This window comes from Neolamprologus multifasciatus, chromosome 19 (assembly GCF_963576455.1).
Source record: "Neolamprologus multifasciatus chromosome 19, fNeoMul1.2, whole genome shotgun sequence".
NCBI lineage: Eukaryota > Metazoa > Chordata > Actinopteri > Cichliformes > Cichlidae > Neolamprologus > Neolamprologus multifasciatus.
Window position 1 is genome coordinate 12356310 of NC_140457.1, and position 25329 is coordinate 12381638.

The 25329-nt window shown below is 38.7% G+C and overlaps 1 protein-coding gene and 1 long non-coding RNA gene across 3 annotated transcripts in view; both read right to left on the bottom strand.

Annotated features, from left to right (window-relative positions):
• LOC146496096 (uncharacterized) overlaps nt 1-25329 on the bottom strand; it is a 236414-nt gene that overhangs the window by 118814 nt on the left and 92271 nt on the right. The window lies entirely within an intron of this gene.
• Nucleotides 1387-23839, bottom strand: rps6ka5 (ribosomal protein S6 kinase A5). Of its 2 annotated transcripts, XM_085143214.1 has the most exons (18): nt 23729-23835; nt 23482-23566; nt 20350-20421; nt 19955-20173; nt 19618-19733; nt 19431-19532; nt 19014-19097; nt 18816-18919; nt 18571-18721; nt 18304-18465; nt 16900-17025; nt 15612-15745; nt 14773-14866; nt 13665-13835; nt 13155-13346; nt 9397-9556; nt 8663-8826; nt 1387-8204 (listed from the first exon to the last, which is right to left on the bottom strand). In XM_085143214.1, the coding sequence occupies exons 2-18, from the start codon at nt 23549-23551 to the stop codon at nt 7899-7901; spliced, it is 2427 nt and encodes an 808-aa protein (XP_084999340.1). In that variant the 5' UTR covers nt 23552-23566; nt 23729-23835; the 3' UTR covers nt 1387-7898. The 2 variants fall into 2 exon arrangements, with proteins under 2 accessions (XP_084999340.1, XP_084999339.1); XM_085143213.1 differs by having other exon boundaries at nt 23482-23839.

Below are 25329 nucleotides of genomic sequence, written 5' to 3' on the forward strand. Positions count from 1 at the left end.
ATAAAGGGAACAGTATCTTTTTGAACACCCTGCAAAGTAAACATTTGCATGAACAAATGATGTTTTCCTGTAGAATTTCTGCTGCCATGTCCTTCAAAAAACAACCCTATAGCTGCAAAATTATTCGTCATACCAAATATTTAATGTAAACATGTTGTATTTTGTTATAAACAATACTGATGCCAAAGAAACTGTGTCTGGTGTTGTACATTCTTTTGCCTAAATATGTAAAACTCCGTCTCCTTCACTTTTCTGGGATTTTTTTCAGAAGATGTAGATGAATTATACTGGACATAGAGTCATCTTCGGTGAGAGGTGTAGAGCATCCTCTCCTGGTGGCATATGATATTACACAGTAACTTCCAGCTAAGTAAACTGGCAGAAAACTATTTCAAAAACTATATTCATACTTCACCGATTCTGAATTGTGGCACGTATACTATGATTAATAACTTAATCGAGAAATGAGTAAATAATGCTAATGATTTACAAATAATTTACAATTTAGTGGAAAAGACATTTAATATGTTGGTATTGAGGAAAACAGATAAAGCTGGTTTAATAAACATTATTCTAACACTAAACACAAACAGTAATAATTTTGCTTTTAAATATTCTGAGAACCCTTTTTTCACATATTTCCAGATGATTAAATTATTACATTTGTCTTACATCTGTAAATACTGCCCTGTATGCAACTAAGTAAATCAAAACATAAAAATGATATAACAGGAGACTGGCATATTTATGGAGACAAACAGTCTTAGGGTGCTTAACAAATTTAAAAGACAAACTGTAACAAATGCAAGAAAACACAATTATTACTATTTTAAATTCATCAAATGTGATTTTATAAGTAAAAACTATATTGTTATTTATGAGGCAAATAAATTGAATTCTTGTTTTTATGCCTAAATCTAAGACACAACACTGTAGTCGGAAATGAATCAATCTTAATATTCAACCCCTTTAAAAAATAATAATAATAATAATGTGCTTTACTATTTTTATGTTTTTGGGAAAAAAGACATTTAAAAATTCACTTCATATTAAGAGCTTAACTGGTGAATTAACCATTAAAGAAATATACAAAATTATTTTGGTAATTATCAATAATGTTAATTTAGGGCACCCATGGCATAAACCTTACATCTGGTGGTGATTTAAACAACCTTGAAGACACAATTTATTATAGCAATGTTTAAGATAATATATGCTAAACATAATTTTCTACTCGTTTCTAAAGGCTTATTGAACAGTAAACTGCTCTTCTGGTTAAACTTTATTAAACACTGCCATCTGGTGGCTGCCGCCTGACATATTTTTAGAACCCTTGTCAACATGACATGTTCACACCTGATTTATTAAAATCATAATCATCAAGTGAACAGGAAATCGTACGTTTATTGTCTTTTTGACAACTCATACACACAAATCCTGGTATCACAAAATATCTTCATTAATGACGTAAACACTTAAAAATACAATGAAGCAGAGGATCTATTAAAAGACTCATTACTGGTATCAGATTATCAAACATACACATGTATTCAGCTAGCACGTAAAGCATTTATTGAAGCAAATTGAGGGGTTTTTTCCCCTCATACTATCGACGGTGTGCCCAAAAGTCCTGAAGGATGAATTTCACAGTGCCTTAAGAAGCAGATACGCACATGGTGTCTCCTCGCCGTATCTAAAAAGTACTACTGCTGAGGTTTATTTTATCTTAGAATTATCTGACAACAACCATCAAGAGAAACAGAAAGATGAGAAACATTTGAACCTGCACAAAAGAGGACATTTTTCCTGCAACATATGCGTGACTAAATCAACATGTAAGTGCAAAGTTTTGCCCTTAAAGCTTGATGTTGTGTTTTAAACCAGTTTAGTGACCAATCTCAAAGGGATTCACTGCTACAGTACGTTTGGACAAGTTTTGATAAGAACAGAAAGATTGACAGGAATCAAGCAACATCAGCACATGCATGATGGCTGCACTGGTGACGAAAATGATGATGATCACGATGATGAGGATGATGCCTTTACATCCCTTACAACCCATGGATGTGGAAGCATTAATATCTGTTACCAACTTTACATAGAGCAACACTCGCTGAGTCAAATAAATTAACGCAAGAGAACACGTCCTCATGCAGGTAAGTGTAGCTCAGCAAGGCCACTTTGTAGCTCACCACTTGCTTTTAAAAGGCTGAACTGTAAGGGGGGTGTATATATACATATGGCTGTCACTGCCCCAGAGACATCAGTGTAGTTGTAGTTGTATACTTTTAATCAAAGTAACTGTTAGTATATAGTCCCAAATTAAAACAAAAAAAGTTCACATATTTCATTTCCTAGCTAAAATGATTCTGGATATTATTTAACATTATTAATTACATTATTTGTATCCAAAGTGGAGCTTATTAGGTCCTTTTTATCTCAGTAGTGCCATTTGTGGACACTACCAGGGTGCCTTTGCATGATTCACCTTTCAAATTAATCTCTTTCTTTATCACATACTGAGCTTTTCTCCCTTCCTGCTCACTCCAAGCCAACTTTCTGTTGATTGGCTGCCCATATCTGGGATATCTGCTCTCACTGACATCATAAAATGTCAGGTTCAAAGACCAATAGACCAAAAAAAAAAAAACCCCCAAAAAAACAAGAAACTAAGAATTTAGAGCGGCCTGAAGTCTGAGCTTTTTCCACGCAGAGATTACATGTTCAGACATTGATTGAAGTATTTTAGACTTTGATATAAACATCTACAACACAGAAACACAGCAAAGCAGGACATTTTATCCATTCACTCTTTCTTTTCTCGCTCTTCAAAGCAAGCTCTACCTTACTTGGAAGTGCTCTAAATTGTATCAATAAATATACTTATCATTAGCCATAGCGGGAGATTTTGTTTGTTTTGAAGCACTTTTTCTGTGGATTAGTTGAGCCACTTAACAATCATGTACGCCTGGTCATTTTAAAGGATCGCACTATTACACTTCTCTCAAACAACTGATAGTTTGAGCACTTCAGCACCTTGGACAGCTCCATACATTAGGCAGTGACCAATCAACATGTCTTGAGTCACCCATCACTTCTTTGTATTTTGCTTCCAAGGAAACATACTTTCTGTTAACTTTTTTAACATTTTCTAGAGCAAAAGTTCTGTAATCTTTCTAAAAGTTGGTCTGTGGACACTGGCTGCTTTTTCATTCATTTTTTAGACAAGAAAAAAGAAAAATCCAACAAAGACCTAACGCAGGACCTGAGATAGACATCCGGTCCTTCAGTTGATCATTAGAAATGGTCTCAAATGAATAGTGACTAAAGAAACCACTCTTAAAGGAGGGAAACTGCGAAAAAAGACTGAGGTGTGTCAACTATACAAGTACTGGACTAAAAATAAGTGGGAAGGTCTTATGGAGTGATGAATCCAAATTTTAACATTTTGGAAGTCAGGAGAGAGGTACAACAGTCTTTACAGCCATCTGTAAAACACAGTGAAGGTTCAGTCATTGTTTTGGGTTTGATTTCAGCAAGTGGTGTTGGCGATCTTTTCAAAACTGATGGAATCATGAATGCAGAAAAGTAGCATCAGATTTTATCCACCAGGCAAAAACAAAAAGCATTTTATCGGCACTGGTTTCAGGTTTCAAGTTTCAGCATGACAATGATCCCCAAACACACTGTTAATGTGGTAAGATCATCCAAGAAAGATCATACAATGAAACATTTTGTACAAACTCTGATTTTGCTTATATACTATATTTCCAAGTTAGTTTCTATGTGTCCGATAATTCACTGCACATATTTCCAATTTTCCTGGCAAAATATAGAGAAATGAAGCTTGGCTCAAGACTCTTGCACAGTACTGTACACGTCCTTAATGTTGACAAAAAAGAACCACACTAGCTGCAAGGTGTGTCCAAAATGTTCGACGTTCACAAACAACACATGCACAAGAGCACCATACTGAGAATCAGTACAGGATGTCACTCAACGCTGCCCTTAGTGTCTTAATCCCATGTGTGACTTCATGGACCGGAGCACTAAAAACACACCACAACATCCCAAGCCAATTTCTCTGACTAAAATGTACAACAGCAGTCGCTGGTTTACACAAAACAATTCAAACTACCAGCCCTCTAATTAAGTGTTGGAAAAATGCTAAAAAGGTTTAGCATCATTAAGTGTGACGCTTTCAGGCTTAGAAACGAGGAAGCACTGTAGGCAGAAAAGGAACTTTCGTTAAAATTTAAGGGAACTGACAACATAATGTATCAAAGGCAACAAGGCCTAAAATAAGAACCGGCCTCCCTCTGTCTCTCTTCCTCGTGGTGGCACAATAAACAAGATGTTCATCAAAAGAAGGAAAGCCTAGTTTGGAAATCAGCCCCAAGAGACAGTGATACTAAACCAACCCTTTCCTGTGATGCACTGTTATTTTCCCTACAAAGAAAGTGAGCTGGGTCCCACAGAGGCAGTGAGTAGAGTACGGTATTTTCTTTGGAACAAACAGCACTGCAGCACATCAGCTAATAGAGCCTGGCTCCCAGAGGGGAGCTCAATATAGGACACTCTTCCTCTTCCTCCACTTGAGCTATTAATACACCCAAACAAAAGAAAAGAGGCTTAATGAGGCGGCAACGGGGAACTCATGCGAACTAAGTTAGACGAGAGCTTTGTAGTGTTTAGCTCCAAGGATTCCAGCTTTTTCATACTGGGAATCTTTTCCATCTGTTCCATTTCTACAGTGGCTGACGTTATGGGAGTAAAAGTACTGTAAACACTGATCAGCCAAAACATTAAAAACACTCTCTGCAATGTTCTGCTGAGAAACCTTGGATCGCGCCATTCGTGTGGATGTTCCTTCACCGTACGCTTCCCACCGAAATAACTGCTTTTCCCAGCAGGACAGTGCACACACCACAAAAATTAAACAAAAAACATGAGCAAGAGCCCAAGGTCTTAAACTGGTCTCCAAACTGACTGACAGCAGTCCATCTGCCCTGTCCCAGAAACTAACAGCATCTCACATCTGTTCTCCAACATGTCAGAGCTGTTTCTTCTGGCACAATGTGGACATTACACAATATTTGGTGTTGTAGACGATCAGCGGATAGAAATTTTGTTACACCTTTTTAAGCACTCTGCTTAAACCCATTCGATGAGGTCTTTGTGAAATGGCAAAACAAGCAACACAAAAGTGTAAAAGAGATGCATAGATTTAAGCATGATAATGTGCTGGGTATTGATATTATTGATTCCATAAAGAATCTCTGAAGAAAACACATTGTGTGCTGTAAAAAAAAAAAAAAAATCATCTGTACTAAAAAATATCGTTCATTGAATGGACCAAGAAAAAGAAACCCGAACAAACAGAAAATGTGATATATGGAGCATTTCTTTGCATATTTGCATGAAAGGTAATGTCTCATGCAGCTTAAAGCAGCTACCTTGAAGTTAATGCTTTGGTTCTGATTCAGAGTAAAAATGGAAGAGGATGACAGCGTGTGTTTAAATGCACACAGTAGTCCAACTGAAAATCTGTATCCTGGCTGAGCAGGAGGATCTGATTCTAGGTAGCTTCACACATGGATCACCAAGTACCCCACACAACAGCAAAATACAGTATTTCAGTTATTACAATGAAAACAGACAAAGACGTAATTTAAAAAAAAAAAAAAAAAAAACAGTTAACAGAGCATGGCATTTTTTTCCCTTAACTATCCCAACTAACACCAGAATTGTAACACTGGGATATTACAATATTTAGGCTATTGTAACAAGGGGTTTTGGTACACCCATCACAATTTTAAACAGTAAAAGTCCCGAATTGAAAATCGGTTAAGCAAGTAAACAAACTCACATTAAATCAAGTAAGAATCTGCCCCCCAAAAAAGCCCACAAAGGCAAATAAAGGAAGTGGTTGATGTTTTCGGGTCATATCATGCACTGGGGACCTAATACTAACAAGATATCTGCCTCAAAGTGCGAGCTGTCACACAGTGCAAAGATCACCTTTTCAGTCATGCAGTACAACATGGTAAATAGAGCGAGGACGGCATCAATAGTAAAAAGAAGCATGTGGTAGGGATGCACTGATCGTTAACTTCTGGGCCGACTGGCGAATTCTGATGTACTTATTCCACCTTCTGTTCCAGGGAAGCAAAGAAATCTTCACTATAAATAAGCATAACTGAACTTGAAGTCTTTCGACGCTTCATCACACTATCCTTGAACAATAAGCCAGTTAAACACTGATATGATTCGCACATCAGACATTTTTAATTGCTGAAATGAGTCAACAAGGCCCATAGCAGCCAGATACCAACATTTGGCTAATATAATCAATCAGTGCATCCCTAATTTGTGCTCAACAACTTGTAATCATCAAAGTTAGGCATTTTGCAGTAGTTTTATGACTGAAGACAAAACGGGGCTACTTTTGCTCTACATTGTCTCCAAATGTCCTAGTGTCTGACTGTCTTTAAACGCAAACATTACCATTCAAATGCAGTTTGGCACATAAGCCTTCCTTTAATTAATATTTTTTAATCTAAAAGAAAAAAAAAAAGAGGTCACTTGAAACTGCCCTCAGGCATCTTGGTTCCAAGAAGGCTCAAATCTCAAACTACTTGACGCATTCAACCCTTACGCTAAGCTGATCTTCATTTTCCATTTGGGACATTCTGCTCAATCCAATTGGTTGTAGTGATAATGAGACAATTAGGCCTCTACTGCTGGGCTAAATACTGACTTCAGGATCAGACCACATGGAACAGCAGCAATGCTAAGTCCGGCAGTAGCCATACTCCCACATAAGAGACAAAAAAAAAGTCTAAATATAGCTGTTCTAGTCAGGTTGCACTGCCTCAGGCAGCAGTACTCACTGATAAAAATCACAGATTTGGCTGAACATACTACATCCACATTTGGTTCTTACAAAAAGATGTGCACACATTTTCATCTTTTATATGAATCAGGAAATGTATATTTTTTAAGCCACTAAACAAATATCAATCTTAAAATTCACCTTAAATAATTAGCAGTACCTATAAAGAACTCTGGTTTCATGACTTTGACTCTTACAATGTATACAAAACAAACTAAAACTGACCTACTAGACTCTTTGATATGTCTAACTAGAAAGATATATGAAAGACCATTTGACTATATGGAAAGTTTTTTGAGCTGATAGGAAAACACACACGCACACATACACAAAATATCTTCTTTTTTTAGTCTCACTGTATCCATTATTTCTTTTCAGATCATAATGAACCATAAATAAGTTAATAATATAGCTTATCATAAATAAATTTCAGTCTGCAAAATTCACATATAAATAAGCTGCTCCATATAGCAGAGACGTAAGATTATCCTCCGGCATGTGGCCTTTTGTTTCTCTCTCCTTTTGACAGAAATTACAAAGCATCTGTGGTGTAAACGCTGACTTTCCCTTTAAATCTCTAAAAACTCGGACAAAGACAGAAAAGGAGAGGACAGATGTTGTGATTTAATGACGAGACTGAAGATGTCTCTCCATTCTCTGGACCGGGGGCAGTAGGGCAGCCCTTTTCTTTTAGGACACTGGTGACACTTCTTCCTGGTCCAGTCCCTGATTGATAGTCTGTGTGAGAAAGTCAGAGCAAAAGATAGGATAGGCTATTGCTAGTGATGATTGATTGATTGATTGATTGATTGATTGATTGATTGATATAGAGGTGACAGTGCTGCTCCTACTGCATGCTTGGTTTTAGAGACGTGCTGACATCCATGCAATTGAGCCAGAGACAGAGAGAAAGAAGAAGGATGTCTCTATACTAGTCCAAGCCAAACTTCTTCTCTTTTTTTTCAGACCCAACTGTCTGAATCTGGATTATCCTCAGGCTGTCTTACTGTCCTTCTGAGAAGGGAAAGGCTGGAGGTGCTGGCTGGTGCCCAGAATCTGTTCCAGAGGGCACCGGTGTGTTGACAGGGGTGATGACAGGAGTGATGTTAGAGTGCTGTCGATTTGGGTCTCCTTCTTGAAAAGTCTTCTCCTGTGACTGGGAGGAGGAGGAGGACGAATGGGTACTCTCGCTGGAACTGCTGCGGGTCTCTGTGCTGGTACTTGTTTTTTTCATCTTCCTCCTCTTGGCTAGAGGCGCCTTGTCCACCGTCTGGAGGCGGAACCCTTCCCGCTTACATTTGTTAAATGCCTGCGAGTACAAAACACATGTTTGGTTAGACTTTCTATAAATTTTAGTTTCCAAGAAATGCACTGCTCTCATCTCTTTTCAAGTGATCTTACATTTCAGATCCCATCAATATTTAGCCAAAACCCAGGTCACATAATTAGATCATTAGTCGCATTAATATCCATTCAGCATTTTGATGAATCGCAATAACAACACAAATCCAACCTCAAGTAAGACAAAAACTAGCATCTGCGCTTTGTTGCAGTATCAAAGTGCCTTTTGATGCATTTTAAATTACTAATATCTTTAGCATTTGTTTGAATTAATCTCCCCACAATACGGTTAATATAATGTGGTCTCCATCTCTATTAATAACAGCCGGTTGACACTAAGCAGAAGCTACACAATCCAAATTTTACATTAGGTTGGAACGTTCTGACCTACTATCTAACATTAGCACCCTTCTGAACATTTCATACATTAAAAGTAGCTTTGACACAAGTGTGGACAGAGGCAGTGGAGGATCCGAGAATGTCTGGGGTCATAAGTGGGTTGGAGGACAACTGGCTGTCGTCCTGGAGCCAGGCGTTGTAACGGAGGCCACACATCTTAATCCTCTTGTTAGGGTCGACCGTCAGCAGCTCTGCAGGAACAAGACGCAGATAATTACCTTTAACGCTCTTAATCCAGGTGAGAAAAGGTGAGACACCGGCAGGATGTTATTTCCTCTTTAGGAAACCTGATCTCTGAAAGCTGCTTTGTGAGTAGAAAGTTCATCCAAAACACGTCATCACTTACTGACATTGCACTAATGGAGCACTACTTGTCCATTTCTTCTTCCAGACTCTACCAGCACCATCAAAATCTGCCCTAAACACGACTCAAAGCTTTTGCATAAACCTCATTTTATTTATTTAACTAATTTACAATTTCACAAAAACAGTTCATACCTCCTGCTCTGGACTACTTTATTTTGAAAGTCGCTATTTTATTCTGAAAAAATGACCCTGGAACAAAGAATCTAACGATAACAGAAGTCTTGGAGCTGCAAGCTAACACTACTCACTTTCATAACCATATCCTAAAATTTGTAGTACTATTTAAGTGGAATTTTATAAATTTAGTGCACTATGTTTCTATGTTTTTAAATGGGAAAAAAAGAAACCGAAGCTCAAGTTATTCAAAAGAAAATGAGCCAGTTTTTTCCCCTCACCTTGTATGAGGTCCTTAGCTTGCTGGGACACGTTTCTCCAGGCCTCTCCTTGAAAAGAGAAGTCTCCCTGTTTGATTTTGCGCATAATCTCTTCAGCACTGGTGTGGGTCAGGCTCTTCTCCTGGCACTGAAAAGGCACCTGGCCGGACAGCATGGTGTACTGCAAACAAAAGAAAACCACGCAATCTGCTATGAACACAAACATATTAAAATAAAGATGATTTAGAGATCTCAATGCAATTTTTACAATACAGTCACATTTAGACTGGCTTACCAGTTTATAATAGCTCTCTCTTAGCTTTTCAGTTACAGACTTTAAAGAGAGAGCGACGTTTATTTAGGTTTTTGTTACATTGTTGAGAAAAGTCTTGGAGTGAGGCCAACTGTTGGTCACCTAATTAAATTATTATTTTTTCTCAGCTCCTCTCTGTCTCTGAGCTAACATTAGGTGCCACATCATCAAACTGTGGTGACTCAACCATAGCTCGCCACAAAGTGTAGACGCACCTCTGACACCTACTTCCTGTTAAAAGAGGGGTTTTGCTTCCCACTGTCACCAAGTGCTTTCTTAAAAGGGGTCGGATTGCTGGAATTTTCTCTGTATTATTGTAGGGTCTTTACCTTATACAATAAAGTGCCTTGAGGTGACTGTTGATGTGATTTGGTGCTGTATAAATAAAATAGAATTAAATGTGAAATCTGCTAGTTTTACAAAATTGGGTAGCACAAACAGCACAACTGTGTCAAAACTTGAACAGTAGTGTGTAGCTAAGCAGTGTTTTTGTGAAAAGCTTTACTGCAAAGTTAATAACGACTCCATTATTTTCTGTTTTCAGTACAACACACCTTGATTTCCAGGAACTGGAATGCTGTGTAAAATGTATATCACCAAAATATCACAATAATCCAATGATTTTGAAGAATTTATAAGGCCAAAATAAAACTGAAAGGACAATATAATCTTGAAAGAGACATTGAACTGTCACTAAACTCATGTCTTCACAGTAAATATGAAAAATCTGAACATCTCTTTGAGACTCATGGATGCTGCGTTCTGCAAACTACACAACACACTATTTAAAACCAGCATCTGTGATAATTGAGAGCAATAGTGCATATAGAATTAGCTACATAGACATGTGTAAAGGCACCATTAATGCTGATTATGTATACAGGTTTAGTAGCGACAAATGCTCTCATGAGGAAAACCTCTTTTTCGGGGAAGATCTTGGCTATTCTAGCAACACAACATCAAACCCCATTCTGCACAGATCAGTGTGGCTCTGTAGTAAAACATTCAAGGATCCTAACTGGCCTTTTAAACATGCTGTCATTAAATTTGAAATGAACAGATATTTTAAGCGGTTTGACATTTTTCTTTTATCTTTATATGTGCTTTTGATGTTTTGTGAATAACTGCATTTTTTTTTTAAATTTACATCTTTTAAAACATCCCAACTATCTTTTTTCTCCATTGAAATCTCTAATGCCTTTGTCCTCAGAAATCAGGTATCTCTAGTGAAAATCTAATTTATACACTTTTATACAACAGCTGCGGATGAAAAAACACTATGTGCTCGTTTTTGTCAGTGCCACACTACCTTCAATAAGCTGGTTAAGTAACTAGACGTAAGTGTTTAAACGCATTTACTGTTAAAATAACATGTTTTAAAAGCGCCCTTGACCGATCACGACTGTCCACATTTTTCCATTGTTATGCTGCAAGTTGTTGACCATGGCTGAACTAGCACTCAAGAGAAGAGCGGTTTGTGCTCAGCTGAAAGAACAGGATTCTCTCACCTTGGCCTGAATGCATCTGCCCTCATATTTCTCATTAAAATGACAGTAGTTGGGAAGAACCCTTTTGGCAGCAAAGCCTCTGTTGTGCTGTGATCTCTCTCTCTCTCCCTCTATATCTCAACTCAGTTGGCTTCCAGGGCATTGTGCACAAAGCATGTCAGTAGCCATTTCATCAAAACTCCAAGAGGCACAGTACACCCATATCCCCCCAGGGGGCGACGGTGGGAAGCAGCACTTAAACATAGAGCCATGGCTCTGTACGGATGACTGGCCAACTACAGAAATCTTTCTCTCAACTATGTGTCCTTTCCTTATCCTGTCTACCTCTCCTTTTAATTCTTCTCTTCCATGCAAAAAAAAGTTGAATGAGGATGACATATCCACATAGCCTTTACCAGGTCTTAGAGTGGGGCAGGTTTTGCTTCTTTTTGTGGTGAGCATAAACTGTGTCAGCTCACCACAGGATGCTGAAGTTTGTATTGCTGAACAAGAGGAGATGAATATCATCCAAAACAGATTAGCCTAAACTACTACCAAAATCAGTTAAAATAACAGCTGATTGCTTAATCAGAGTGGCCTGCGTCAAATGTTTAATCCTCAAACTGGATAAGATGTGCAAATCAAGAGTATATGAAGCTTCTGATTAAACATTTATTTGGTTATAGAAACACTTCAGTCAAAAGCATTTTTAGACAAGCTTTAAAGTGGGAATCTGGGTTCTGAAAAGATTTGTGTAAATTATACATTTATATAATCAGGTCACTTTCCTGGAGCATTGTGGAAAGTGATGGCGTTAAGTCACAAAGAAGGATGCTCCTGAATAGGGCTAATCAATGATCAGTTATTTAGTTCTATTACAACCTGTGAGAGCCATGAGTTTCATCAAAAATCTACCTTTCATGTACAGAGCAATACTTTCATAATGTCTTTGAGTTGACAGCTACATGAAATTTTACTTGCCAAGAATATAGCATTTCAACAAGCAAAATAACTTAACGCACTAATATACCCTGGAATTTATATTCTGACTTTTTTACGAAAAAGCACCACCTATGAACAGCCAACCATTCTTTGGATAACAGGTACTACTAAGGATGACAGGTTTGGTTTGGATCTTCTTAAGTGGAGCTACATGAGGAACTGATCCATGTTAGTGCATTACCCTACTAAATGGTAAATGGTAAATGGCCTGTATTTATATAGCGCTTTACTAGTCCCTAAGGACCCCAAAGCGCTTTACATATCCAGTCATCCACCCATTCACGCACACATTCACACACTGGTGATGGTAAGCTACAATGTAACCACAGCCACCCTGGGGCGCACTGACAGAGGCGCCACCGGGCCCTCTGACCACCACCAGTAGGCAACAGGTGAAGTGTCTTGCCCAAGGACACAACGACCGAGACTGTCCAAGCCGGGGCTCGAACCGGCAACCTTCCGATTACAAGACGAACTCCCAACTCTTGAGCCACGATCGCCACTACACAGTGGTCGGCATGCAATGCGATGCTCTGAACATGGCCATTAAAATGTACTGATCTATAAAAAAAGGCCTACTAATCTATTAATTATATAATCATAAAAAAATATTAATTATATAATCAGCTATAACTGTAATTAACAATTGTACCTAAAAATATTAATAATAGAACAGGTTAATGGAATTCAAATTAAAGCCTTAAGTCAGGATTTAAAGTAACTTAAAGATCCAATGCCCTTCCATTTCCAGCCAACTGAACCCTACCAACAATGCAACAAGCCTAGGCTCACCACATGAACATCAATCTATCATTCATATAGTGTAAATGGTAACGTTAGCATAAACAGCTTGTTCACCATTCAAAAACTCAGATAACGGTTTGCTCGTTGTTCTCTCCCCGATTGCTGAACAATCAATGATCCTCTGTCAAATTAATAGTGCTTTGATTTAACCTGAGCATGGCTGCTCCACTCACCAGGATGACCCCTAGACTCCACAGGTCACAGGACTCATCATAGCCATCATATTTGAGTATCTCTGGTGCAGCATACTGCAGGGTGAAGCAGGGAGTCTTTAGGAGCTGATTGTCTGGTGGTTTCAGTCGAGCGAAGCCAAAGTCTATGATTTTTATCTCAGAGTTCTCACTCTCATCTGTGAAGAGCAGGTTCTACAAAGCAATTTGAGACACACACAGCAATCATTTTTCTCAGCTCAGCAGAACTGGTTCACTCAAGTAGTAAATTGTACATCATGACTGACCAGGTACTTGTGACCCACGTTGGGGTCAAACAATTTTACTCTTGTTTTGTAAAAAATAGCAGAGTGAGAACGACAGAAGGACAGATCATACAAAGTTCAGAAAAACACAGTAATTCTGTTTCAGAAACGTACAATCCAGCCAGCCTGCATTCATCACAAAGATACAAACTGTGCTTGGACAGAAAGAAATCTCTGGCAATAGCTCGGCTGAGTAGCTCTCCAATACCTCCGGTTTAAGATCCCTGTGCACAACTCCTACGTCATGCATGTGACTGACAGCAGACACCAGTTTGCGCATGATCCAGCTGGCCTCCGTTTCGCTGAAATGTTGTTTCCGGCGGATTCTCTCCAGCAACTCCCCTCCACCAAGCAGCTCCAGAACCAGGTACGTGTGAAGCTACAGCAAACACATACAGGATAAGGTTACGTCTGTTACACCCACTCTTAACCTATATTCTTTAACAACCCTTGAATTAGCTCGGTATGCACAAACACTCTTAAATGTTTGGCAATTAAATAAATATCGGAGAGTTTGTCTTTCCTAAAATATCATCAATCTTGCTTTCAAAGCTTGAACACCACATTGAAAACAACTGAAAAGTGATGTGTGAAATATTAAACTGTAATTTTTCTATTGCGTAACAAACAGAAACAAACACACACAAAAAAACATCCTTGATCTCATGATGGTGACATTAAACCACATTGGTATTAAGTAAAAATGAAAGGGGCCAAACAAAGTGGCAGGAGAATGATGTGCCAGAGCAGCGGGGTTGAGCTTCTCATTAGTGCAGGATCTAGGGAACAAAGACAGGACTCAGCTGAGGCGGGTGAGGCAGTGCTGCTTTGATCTAGGTCACAGACCTGTGAGGTACAGTAATAACCCCACTGAGCTCATCAGGACTAAAGTGGTGCTCCTGGGCATGAAGGACCGAGGCTAATGAAGCTGTACACAGTCACACACACGGTCACACCTTCCATATACCGGGGGTAAGCTACATTTAGAACATATGCGCGCTTAGTTTGGGTTAAGTGTGCGGCTCGATTAGCAAAACAAGTGAATCTAGGTTGTTACTATTCAGTGGTGGAAAATGGATGTTTGTGCAGCTGCAGTTTAGAAATAAATCTGAGGCGAAATATTGAGCACAGTGTGAGATGTTCCTGAAACAATATGCAAAGAGATAAAGAAACACCCAGAGGGCTACCAGCATCCCCATTAATCTGCCTTGTTCCATTTCCTCGACTTAATAAGGCTGCAGTCCCCACAGACTAGGCAGAGAGCCATGGAAAACAGAATTTATGGAGGCAAATGTAACGGATGCGATTATCTTTACCTGATCGTGGTAAATTTCATGTAACTTGACAATGTTAGGGTGACCGTCGCAGAGCTTCAGGGCTGCTATTTCCCGCTGAGTCTGGGCCTCCATCCTACAGCAAAGGTAGTCACATATACACACACAGGAGAAGTGGAACATTTTCCTACTTTTGCATTACGTGTTTAGGAGCATAATATGCTAAGATTTATTTATTTTTTTAAAGAAGACAAAACATTTACACACATTACAACACTATTAGTTGTACCGCGTTAACGTTTTGTTATAACACGCACAACACAGTATAAGAAAAAAGATCTTTTTATAACCCAGAACACACTGGAAAATATCACCACAAATCACTAACAGCAGACTGTGTTGAATTAGGTTTCTTTTATTTATTTTGTTTACTTTAGGGGAATTTCCAAAATATTTTAGGGCAGTTTTGCTCTAACCAAGGAAGAGCTGGAAAATACTGGACATGTGTTTGCCTTGCATCAGTCCTAATGTCAACTATAATCAGAACTATAATACTGGGTGCCAAACTGTGGAGGAGTGTATTGTAAGCATACATGGGATTTTATAGGACGTGGCATTAAAAACAACCAAGTAATCTACTTATATAACCTGGATTTTTCATAGGGAAAAATCAGGAAAATATGTAATCAGGTCGAATTATGACATTATTTGGCCTTTGTTAGTTTAACATTTATTAGTCTTCTCAGACTGGCTTCAGACTTGGCTGAACAGGGGAGTGGAGGAGGGTGGCGGTCCAACTGATCCAGTAAATCTATAAACAAAAGACAGAGCCAAAAGCATCTGAGTTGACAAACACATGTGTGCACCCAGTGAACTCGTACCTCTTGCTGACGATCTTGACTGCATATTTCTGCCCAGTCTTCTTGTGTGTGCACCGTCTGCAGATCGAGAAGCTACCCTCCCCCAGAGCACTTTCCTTCAGGTCCATCTCATAACTCATATAGAAAGGCGAGTCCTGCAAATACACATAAAAATAATCACAAAAAGTACGAATTATGTGTATATTTTATTATCACGCAAATAAAATTCACATTAAATATTATAGCCTGATATAGGATGTTTGTTCGTAGAATTAAAGTAGAGATTTTGCAAGTTCCTACATTACTTATGACCAAATTAATTTGCCAATTATCTGAGTATTATCTCAGGGCCTTAATTGCTTTCAGTTTTCTACAGAGAATACTTGGTACACTTGACATTCTTCATTCTTTCTATTCCCTTTCTTTTAGTCAAGTCTTTTCTGGAGGTTGTATGCAGAATTTATATTAAAAATCCTGATTCAATTACAGCTAGAATCCCCAAAGCTCTTTTCACCCATAATAATGTTCATAATAATTCTTCTCTCATTCTAGTTTTATGCTACACAAAGGGTTGTTTTTAAGTATGTCACCACACCAACCCTGTACACTTCACATGCGAAATCAAAAAGAAGAAATACAAATGTGACGAGGACTTTAAAAAAATAGCACTGAAAGTCTCGACTTTAGATATGAACTAAAAGAGTTAAGATCGTCACATGATAAGACAGAAATACCGTTAATAAGCTTCCTGTTTGCTAACCAGAATCTGATTTAAAACCTACAATGTGCACCCAGTGGAAACTTTAGAAAAGAAAAGCCAGCTAGTTAAACCACTAATTTCCTTCATTGTTTAGATACAATTTAAAAGCCCAATTTCTTGTTTTTCCCTCCGCTTTCTTAGATTATTGAAGCAGCAAACTGAAAAGGACTAAGATAAATAATTACAATACCTTTCACCATTATGACTAATCTCATAATAAATAGAAAATGCTAAGGTTTGCAAAGCAGCTCAGTTTCCCAGGATGTTGGTGAGAAAGCTTTAAGCTAACTGAGCGCACAAAAAGTAATGCACTGCTACCTTTTCAAAAAGCATTATGCTGCAAAGACACGCAAGTGTATTCACGAACAAACGCCATTAAATAAACAGGATTAAGCCTGAAACGGAACGTGAGTGCAGTAAAACTAGCACAGAAGAAAAATAAAGTTCAAGTGGAATGGAAAGGAAGGAAAAATTCTCATCTGTCTGTGACAGCATCCATTAGCTTAAGTGTGTTTGTGCTCGGAGAACCAACCAAACCATTCATTTTACCTTCATCATGGCGCTGCGGGCCACCGCAGCTGAGCCTGGCTTTTCAGAACCCCCACACAGCTGGACAGGGTCATCCATCACCACATTCCTCTTGAAGAGGATGGAGGGGGCCATAAAAGAGTAACCCTGCAAATAAAAACACAAGAGCCCTAGGTGTTTACATTTTACTAAGACATAAAGCGAGAGATGGACTAGGGCAGGAGAAAAGGAAACTTCCTCCACTGCCACAGAAAAATAGAGTCCCTTAAAATAAAATAAAAAAATTGCGTCGTTTTCTTTAAATCTATCAAAACCAGCCTGTCAGCTCAACAATAAGCCCAATTCTGTTCATGTGTGACTGACAGTGGCTGTCCAGCTGTTCCTATTGTTAGGCCTGTCATTGTGGAGCGCTGCCTGCTTAATTCCAGCTGTGGGGAGCACAGAGCTTTGAGCTGGCATTAATCTCTCCCTCTCTCTTTTACACCGGCACACACACAGCTGTGTGATATGTAGTGACAGCAATGGATGGACGGAAGGATGGGTGTTGAATGAATGAGATGCCCTAAATTGCCGGGCTTGAATATTTGATTGCTCTGCTGTGAAATTACATCTTGGCGCTCTTAATGCAATTTTAATTTTGTTTTGTGCGACACGGCGGGGGAGCAAGTGCACGGTTTAAAACTGGGATTGCTGTCGTTATCGCAGAGATTGCTAGGCTTGCAAATTATAAAGACCACAAAATTTCAGACTACATGAATGGCAGCTGAGAGTGAAAAAAGCCAAGATGAAGTTGGCAATCAAAGACTGAAGGCGTAACCGAGACAGACGTGGTGATGCTCTCAAAGTGTAACCTTTTATTCCATGAGAGAAGCCCGTTAATGGATCTATTGATCTAGCATGCTCAAGGATCCAGAAGGCAATCAGAGTTGAAATTTCATGCAATACATCAGACAGCCATCAGCTGGCATGGAGTTGTGGGCCATATTATGGTTCAAAGCTACATCAAAAATAGTCATTCACATCTGTTACTTCAATAAGAGCTGCATATGGCAGCAATTACTTCAATAAAAGACCCTTTAGTCAATTTGAATACCAATGCACACAGACAGACTCATGTTGACTTACAGCAACCTTTTGAGGACATTCAAAACTTCACTTGATTACTTCAATTGCTGTGAAGTATGTCAAATATAGTCACAGACAAAAAGCGGATAATGTATAATGCGATTTTTCATCCGTGTCAACATTTCACACTGCCTGCTACCAAAGCCCAGACAACACGGGCTCTAAACAAATGCCGATAAACGGTGTCCTGTGCGATGACCTGCAAGGATCACAAAGAAATATTCCTGTCTGCAAACAACAGCAGCATGAGTCACAACAAAACACAGTCTGCTTGTCTAAGATGTCTTCCTTCCCTCCCACCTGGAAGATGCGGTCACAGTTCTGAGGCAGAGCTGCGGGAGAGTAGGTGGGGTCCATCTCTGTGAACTCGTCTGCAAAGTTGCTGACGTCCAGCTCATCCCGAATCACTGGCTTGAACGGCGCAGGCACCTTCTTGGCTGCCAAGTCCTCCCAGTTAATTTTCTAATGCGAAAACCATGTAGAAATACTCAGTACAAAACAATGACATCTCAGTCCATTAGTTATATTAAATATCGTGACCATTACAAGACAGGCAATGAAATCCACCTGGTAAAATGGGTGTTTCTTTACATTCTCCGCTCCATTAGGCCCCGACCCTAATCTCTTCTTTGGATCTTTAATAAGAAGTCGCTGGATTAGGTCTTTGGCCAGTGGTCCCATGTCTTTAGGGAAAGGAGGATCTTTTTTGGCAATCCTCCTGTGATGTGCGAGAGATATACAGCAGCATTATAGACTGATTATAACTGAAATATAGCTGCAAGCTGAGGCTCATGATCAAGGAGAATTCATACTTGGCAATGTCCGTGTGCGAGTTCTCATCTCCATCAACAGTGAAGGGCGACCCACCAGTCAAAAGCTCATACATCAGCACGCCGAGGCTCCACCAGTCCACCGCCTGGAATGCATGAAAGCACCTAACCGTGACTTCTCACTGGAGAGTGTGCAACATAATTTGATCAAACAGGCAATGACATGAAACTAGAATTTACCTTGTCATGCCCAGACTCTCCTCCTTCCACAATTTCTGGAGCCATATATTCAATGGTGCCACAGACAGAGAAAGCTCTTTCAGCCTATTTTTAAAAACAAAACAAAACATTTCGTAAGACAAATATGACATAGAATAGAGATAAAATACTCTATCCTAACAGACGCTGCATCCTAATATTTCTCTGCATTTGTAATAAGGAAATGAGAAGTAGTTATTTCTCTATACTGATGAAAAAATATCTCTAATGTGAAATACCCAAACCCACACTATTTAAAGTAAAAATCTGGCTTCACAGTTAGGTTTTTGAGGGCATTAAAGAAAAAGCAAAATGTCTTTTTTGGGGTTTTATTAGCTAAAACGTATTTTAAGAATAGAAAAGGTTTGAGAGGTTTAAACACATAAAGGCAAACTGTACCTGATCAAATTCTTTACTAAGGCCGAAATCTGTGAGAACTATGTGACCGTTTGAATCTAGTAGAATATTCTCAAGTTTAAGGTCCCGATAGACAATCCCAAGCTGGAACAAGAAAATGAAACACAGGTTAAGCATAAAGGATGGAAGAAGCGCTACTGTTTACTGTTGAGCTAAATCTGAAGGTCACCTCGTGTAGATGTTCTAGTGCCAAGACAATCTCTCCGCTATACAGGGCAACTTCTTGCTCCTTAAACCGCACCCTTTGCACCAAGTGCGTGAAGAGCTCCCCACCATTTACATAATCTATAATGGAAAACATCATGTTTGTTATGTAAGTTGGTTAATGTCCCTACAAGGAAAAACAATTTTTATTCTCTGCGTACATTAATATATTTAGCTGTTAAAAATGTGGGGGTTTTCCACTGGGTTCAGACAGTTGCCAGAGGCCTTAAATCTTTGATGTAACAATTTAAAATCTGAATTTGTCTTAAAATTTAAAAAAAAATATTATCAAATATCCTCACCAAGAATGAGGTGCAGCTTGGTTTCTGTTTGGAAGGCATAGTGAAGTGTGACAAGGAATGGAGACTGGCGAATGTGCTCCAACACCTGCCGCTCCGTCCGCGTGTGTTCTGCAGTCTTGGCCTTCTGTACAATAGTGGCCTTCTTCAAAACCTTCATGGCATAAAGCTTTCCTGCATCATGGCCACTGACTTTTCTCACGAGGAACACCTTTCCATATGCTGGCAGGTAAATAATCACAGACAGGGCAAAGTTCAATGAAGGTGGGTAAACAGAAAACACTAGTTCGACACGCTTAGCATTCCAAAAAAAACACTTTTGTTGGATGACAGAATGGCGTGCAAACACATTTCTGAATGTTCAAGTTTACATTAAGGGAAAGTAACACTGCACTTACCTCCAGTACCCAGCACCTTTAATAGCTCAAAGTTTTCTATCCCCACCCTCTCTACATGGCCCGTCAGGTTGGCTGAAGTCAAAGTAAAAATAAAAATATTAATATATTTGTAGTGAATACTTGAAATAATAAAGATGGCTTGATTGTCAATATACACAGACACTTTAAAATATATTCATACTGTATATTTGGCATGAAAAGTAATTGTCAGTGAAATTATATTTTTATGATTTCTCCAAAGCAATTAAATCACATAAGGTAAAGTTTATTAGCCCTGAAAGATCACTTAACGCTTGCTACAAGAAAAACTTTATATTTAGGGATGCTCTGAAATTCTGGATATGACTATTTTTCATTTTTCATTTGGTTTTTGTTGTTTTTTATTCCCCCTTTTGTTCTAGGGAAAAAAGCAGGCCAGTGCAAAACGGATATAACACATAAATATCGGCCACTGACATTTGCAAATGCGATTTTGTTTAGCAATATCCCAGTACCAGTTAATCAGGCTAATATAGGCTAATACCAATGTTCAGCAAATGTCTCAATGCTTCCCATAGTGCATCCTTGTTTATACTCACAGCCTGACTGTATGCAGTTGCACTATGAAGCTCCCACCTGGCATTTTTCAGTACCTAGAAATAACTATTAATGGCTAAAGATTAGATACTAAACTCAAGATACCTAAGATTCAAAGAAGCACAAACTGTGGATACACATTGTAATAGAAAACTGAAGGGTCTCATTTCTGGTCCGATCTTTACCCCACAGCTCTATAATATATCTGTTTCCAGCCTTAAATAATAAGGATTAAAGATGGTTTGTTAACTACCATGCTCGTGTGCTCTATTGGGGATGAAATAAAGGACTATGAGTAAAAAAATCTCCTCTTATCGACTATTAATCAACAAAACAAATCTTAATTTGTTTTTAACTACTGTTGAGTTATCAACACTGCATGTCTACCAGTAGACATTTTTTGGTACACTTGTTTTGTAGATTGGGGTCAAGTTTTGAATTCTGATGCACTTTACTATGTGACTTAACTGAGACTTAATGAAAAGGTTTAAAAGCTGGAGAATTGGGCTTTCAAATAAAGAACCATCAAATTAAAACAAGAGACAACAAAACACCAACAACAGCAGACTGGTAGCATTGTTATGGTGATTTCACTTCACCATTACGTTAAAAAAAATGACCGCAAATAACACATGCATGATTACCAAACTTCCTCCATGTAAACAAGTGTTACAAAAACACATTTGCTCTTCCTGTCTCCTAAATATGCAGCACTACAAAATAATCCTCCCTTCCACTGCAAGCAAACTCGCTAAATTAACCAGCAAAAGGTCATTATCTTCCATTAAAGATCTTCACTGAATTCAGCACACACTGTCTGTGACTCCCTGTGTCTCACTAAATCATGGTCTCCCAGTACAGCTGACTGAGCATGGCACACTCTTAGACATGCATGTCCATTGTAGTGAACACATTCCTTCTGTCTCACACTCTGAAAATAGGGTACTGAGCAATTAAAGTGGCTGATTTAATCTTTTCCTCTGCTTCTCCAGTTACACACAAGGCAATTGCTGCAACTGTTAGGCAATTTGAGCGCACACTGTATCATTTCAGAACAACAAAGCTGTCCTTCAAATTTAAGGTCAGAGATTCAGGTTGCATAACACCCTTGTCAAGCTTACCCTGCCAAGGCCCAGTTTGATTTTGGTGTTTATTAATAGCCTAACAGAGGAGTCCTAGGAATCCCTTTGCTTTATTGGAGGGAAATTATGCTTCCGTTAAAAAAAAAAAAATTAAAAACTTAAAACAAACTCAGATCTGTTAAACTTTGTGCTTGGTTGGTTTCCTGAGCGATTGTTGTTAAAGAACCAACATCTAATACAAGCCCCGGACAAGCAAGAATATTCTTTTATTGTGCAACTGCCAGCACAAGCATGATTACTCATTTTATGATAACATAGCCACATTTAGTACAGCTCTGCCTTGATCTCCAACAGGAAGACAGGGAGGTGCAATGACAACTGATATTGACATATTTTTATATTGACATATGAGCTTGGAGAACTGTGTGGTTGTTCTGGACTAAGACATCTCCACAGACAAAATGGTACAGCATGGATGCAAAGTAGCCATAAGTTTCACTGTGTTAAATGAAACACACAGGGAAAAAAGTGACAACTAGACAGACTGCATTTTTAGGGCAGGGCAATAATCGGGGTGCAGCATAGTCATGTTGTAGCCTGAACAGGAGCGCTGTATCATTATAACCTAGTTGTCCACTGTCCAACTTCACCAAGCAGACTTCTTCACTTCTTCACAGAGACCCTCTTTCGAACACTAACATTAAAATCTCTGTTTATTTGTGAATCCTGCCTAGATTTACTGTAAATTCTTAGTGAACTCACACTATACTGTCCTTCAGTAGATTACCCTTTTAGGGATGAGGCTTAGTAGTATAAAGTTAACCAGGCTGCTTAGGAGATTAATATGTCATTGCATGCACTGTTAGAAGCAACAGCTGTAGCTAAGGTTACAGGTGATCTTAACTATTGTGTAATATGCAGAATGAAACTATAGGCTAACATTAGCGTGTTGGACTTGACATCACTGCAGCTGGCTCTGCCTTTTTTGACTGAGGATAAGTTAGCTGTGACAGCAAAAACAGTCACACACAGGCAACAGCAGGAAAACCCAGCAAAATAAGTTAAGGCGTTGACAATGGCATTAACTTAGAGCATCGATGAAGATTTCACTGTTTTTAACCTAGTTACACGCTGACAACTAGCTTAAGCTAATGTTATTTCCCTGGTTGAGTTCGGTTTATAACAAACGCTAACCGCTAGCTCGCCGTAATAATATGGTCAGATAACGTTAGTTTGTGTGAGTTCGCGGTAACGTTATAAATAGTAATGACAGTCGGTTGTTAGCTTTCCTCTGCCATGTTTGAACTAGTGTAACGTTGATGTTAGTGCTTACTACAAACGATCACTGACAGTGACAGTTGCCTCCCCTAAGCTAGCCCCGCTAACATTTTTCTCGCTCCGACACGTGTCTCCAAAACATAAATATCGAATGAAATTCACATCATTGAGTTTTACCGGCTCCCAGCTAACTTACCATTTTTCAGCTCGTGTTTCACAGTAAACAGGTCACCTTCTCTGGAAGATCCCTCCATCGGGGATGGCATCGTAATTTCGTGTCCCTATTATATTCAAATATGCTTTCAGACAGATTTAGATACACCTGCCAAGCTAGATTGCAAAATTAGCATGCGGAAACCAAATAATGCATAACAAAGGGATCAAACGCCGCTAAGTTCGGCGCCTAACCTGACAGATACACGAGTAAAAGGTTGTTACTAAACCTTGCAGCTAACAAGCCCAGAGGAAACACTTGCTTCTTCCAGTACACCACCACGACCACTACCTTCGCAACCAGCCAGTCCCTATTCGCTGATTGGGGTTACTATGTGAAAAGCTGGCCTCTGATTGGATTCTTTTGTCGTAACGACACATAATCCCGCCTTCTCCAATATATTGGTGCTGCCTTCAAATGTCCATGTTAACACGCTGTGCCAAAGGTCAGAATGTAAGTATAATAAATACTTCTTATCAGTTTAGACAGCATATACATATGAATACAAACAACACGCATGTCCTAATGTAATAAATTAATGCAGGCCTACAGTGTTAGGTGCAGATCTCACTTCAGATTTTCCACTTCAGTTTTCTGATAAAACCTCTTCAGTCCTATCCTACTTACTGTCAATAAGATAATAAAGTTAGAATGAAGAAAAATGTATTAGAATTAACATATAACCATAATACGGAATATGATGCATTTAAGAGGTTCAAGAGATAATCCAGCAATATAGAGCTGGTATGACTTTTGCCTAAGGATAGTAATATTTTATTGTTTCACTATTATGCACATGTCTAAAAGGAATTATAGTTACTTTCCTTTTAGATTTTCTTTTATCCCCTCATCTGGTCTTGCCACAAACAGCATATCATGAAAGTGATCAGTTCCTGTTAGTTGAGGTAGAGCAGTTCCTCAGAAACACAAACCACCTTATCCAAAACGATCGCACTTCTGAAAGGAAATCTCTCAAAAACGGATTCAACACAAATGTGAACATTATAACATTAATAAATATTGAATTAACTGCAAAACTGTTACTAGTATGTTAACTTCAAGTGCATGGTTGTAATGTAAACTGTCAATCTAATGCAATTCAGTTAACTGCCCACGGGATGTCGCCCTTGTGCTGTTACTGTGGAGAACAAACACGTAGACAGTAATTGTAAATATTTTTTCCTTTTTTTGTCCAAAAATTGTATTTGTAATATCTCCTGTGTAAAAATTTCTTAATGTAAAAAACACATTTTTCTTAGAGCAAATCTGCACTGATCATTCATGCAGACTACCACAAAATTGTTGGCTACCTGAAGAAATGTGCTTCCTTTATCTATGCAGAAGACTGTAGCTTTAGGTAAATAAAGAAAAAGAAAAAAAGACGCAGTTCTTCCTGCGTGTCTTTATTAAAAGGCGCCACTTCTCTGAAATCTGTAGCTAAAGGACATTTTAGTCATAAATACATATACATGGGTAAATATCTCTGCTATTTAAAGAACTCAGTGCAAATATTCTGGTTATGTTTGTATTCACTGATTTCTGCCTCTACCTTGTGGTAGCATGCTGCGATTGCATCATGAATACGGTGTGATTGTTAACTTTAAAATTGAACATTTTCGCTATACACAAAATAGTAATAACAATAGTAGTAATTGCTTGAAATTTTTATTTAAAAAAATGTATAAGGACAGCGTGGGTGAAACCCAACCGGCAGTACTTACGTTTGGTTCATTTTTAACAGTTTAGTTAAGAGGCGTTTTGTAGTCTTTGGGCGTCCAATTAGGTGCGAGTTCCTAAGATTTGACCAATGCTGTGGGGGTTTGTTGAAAG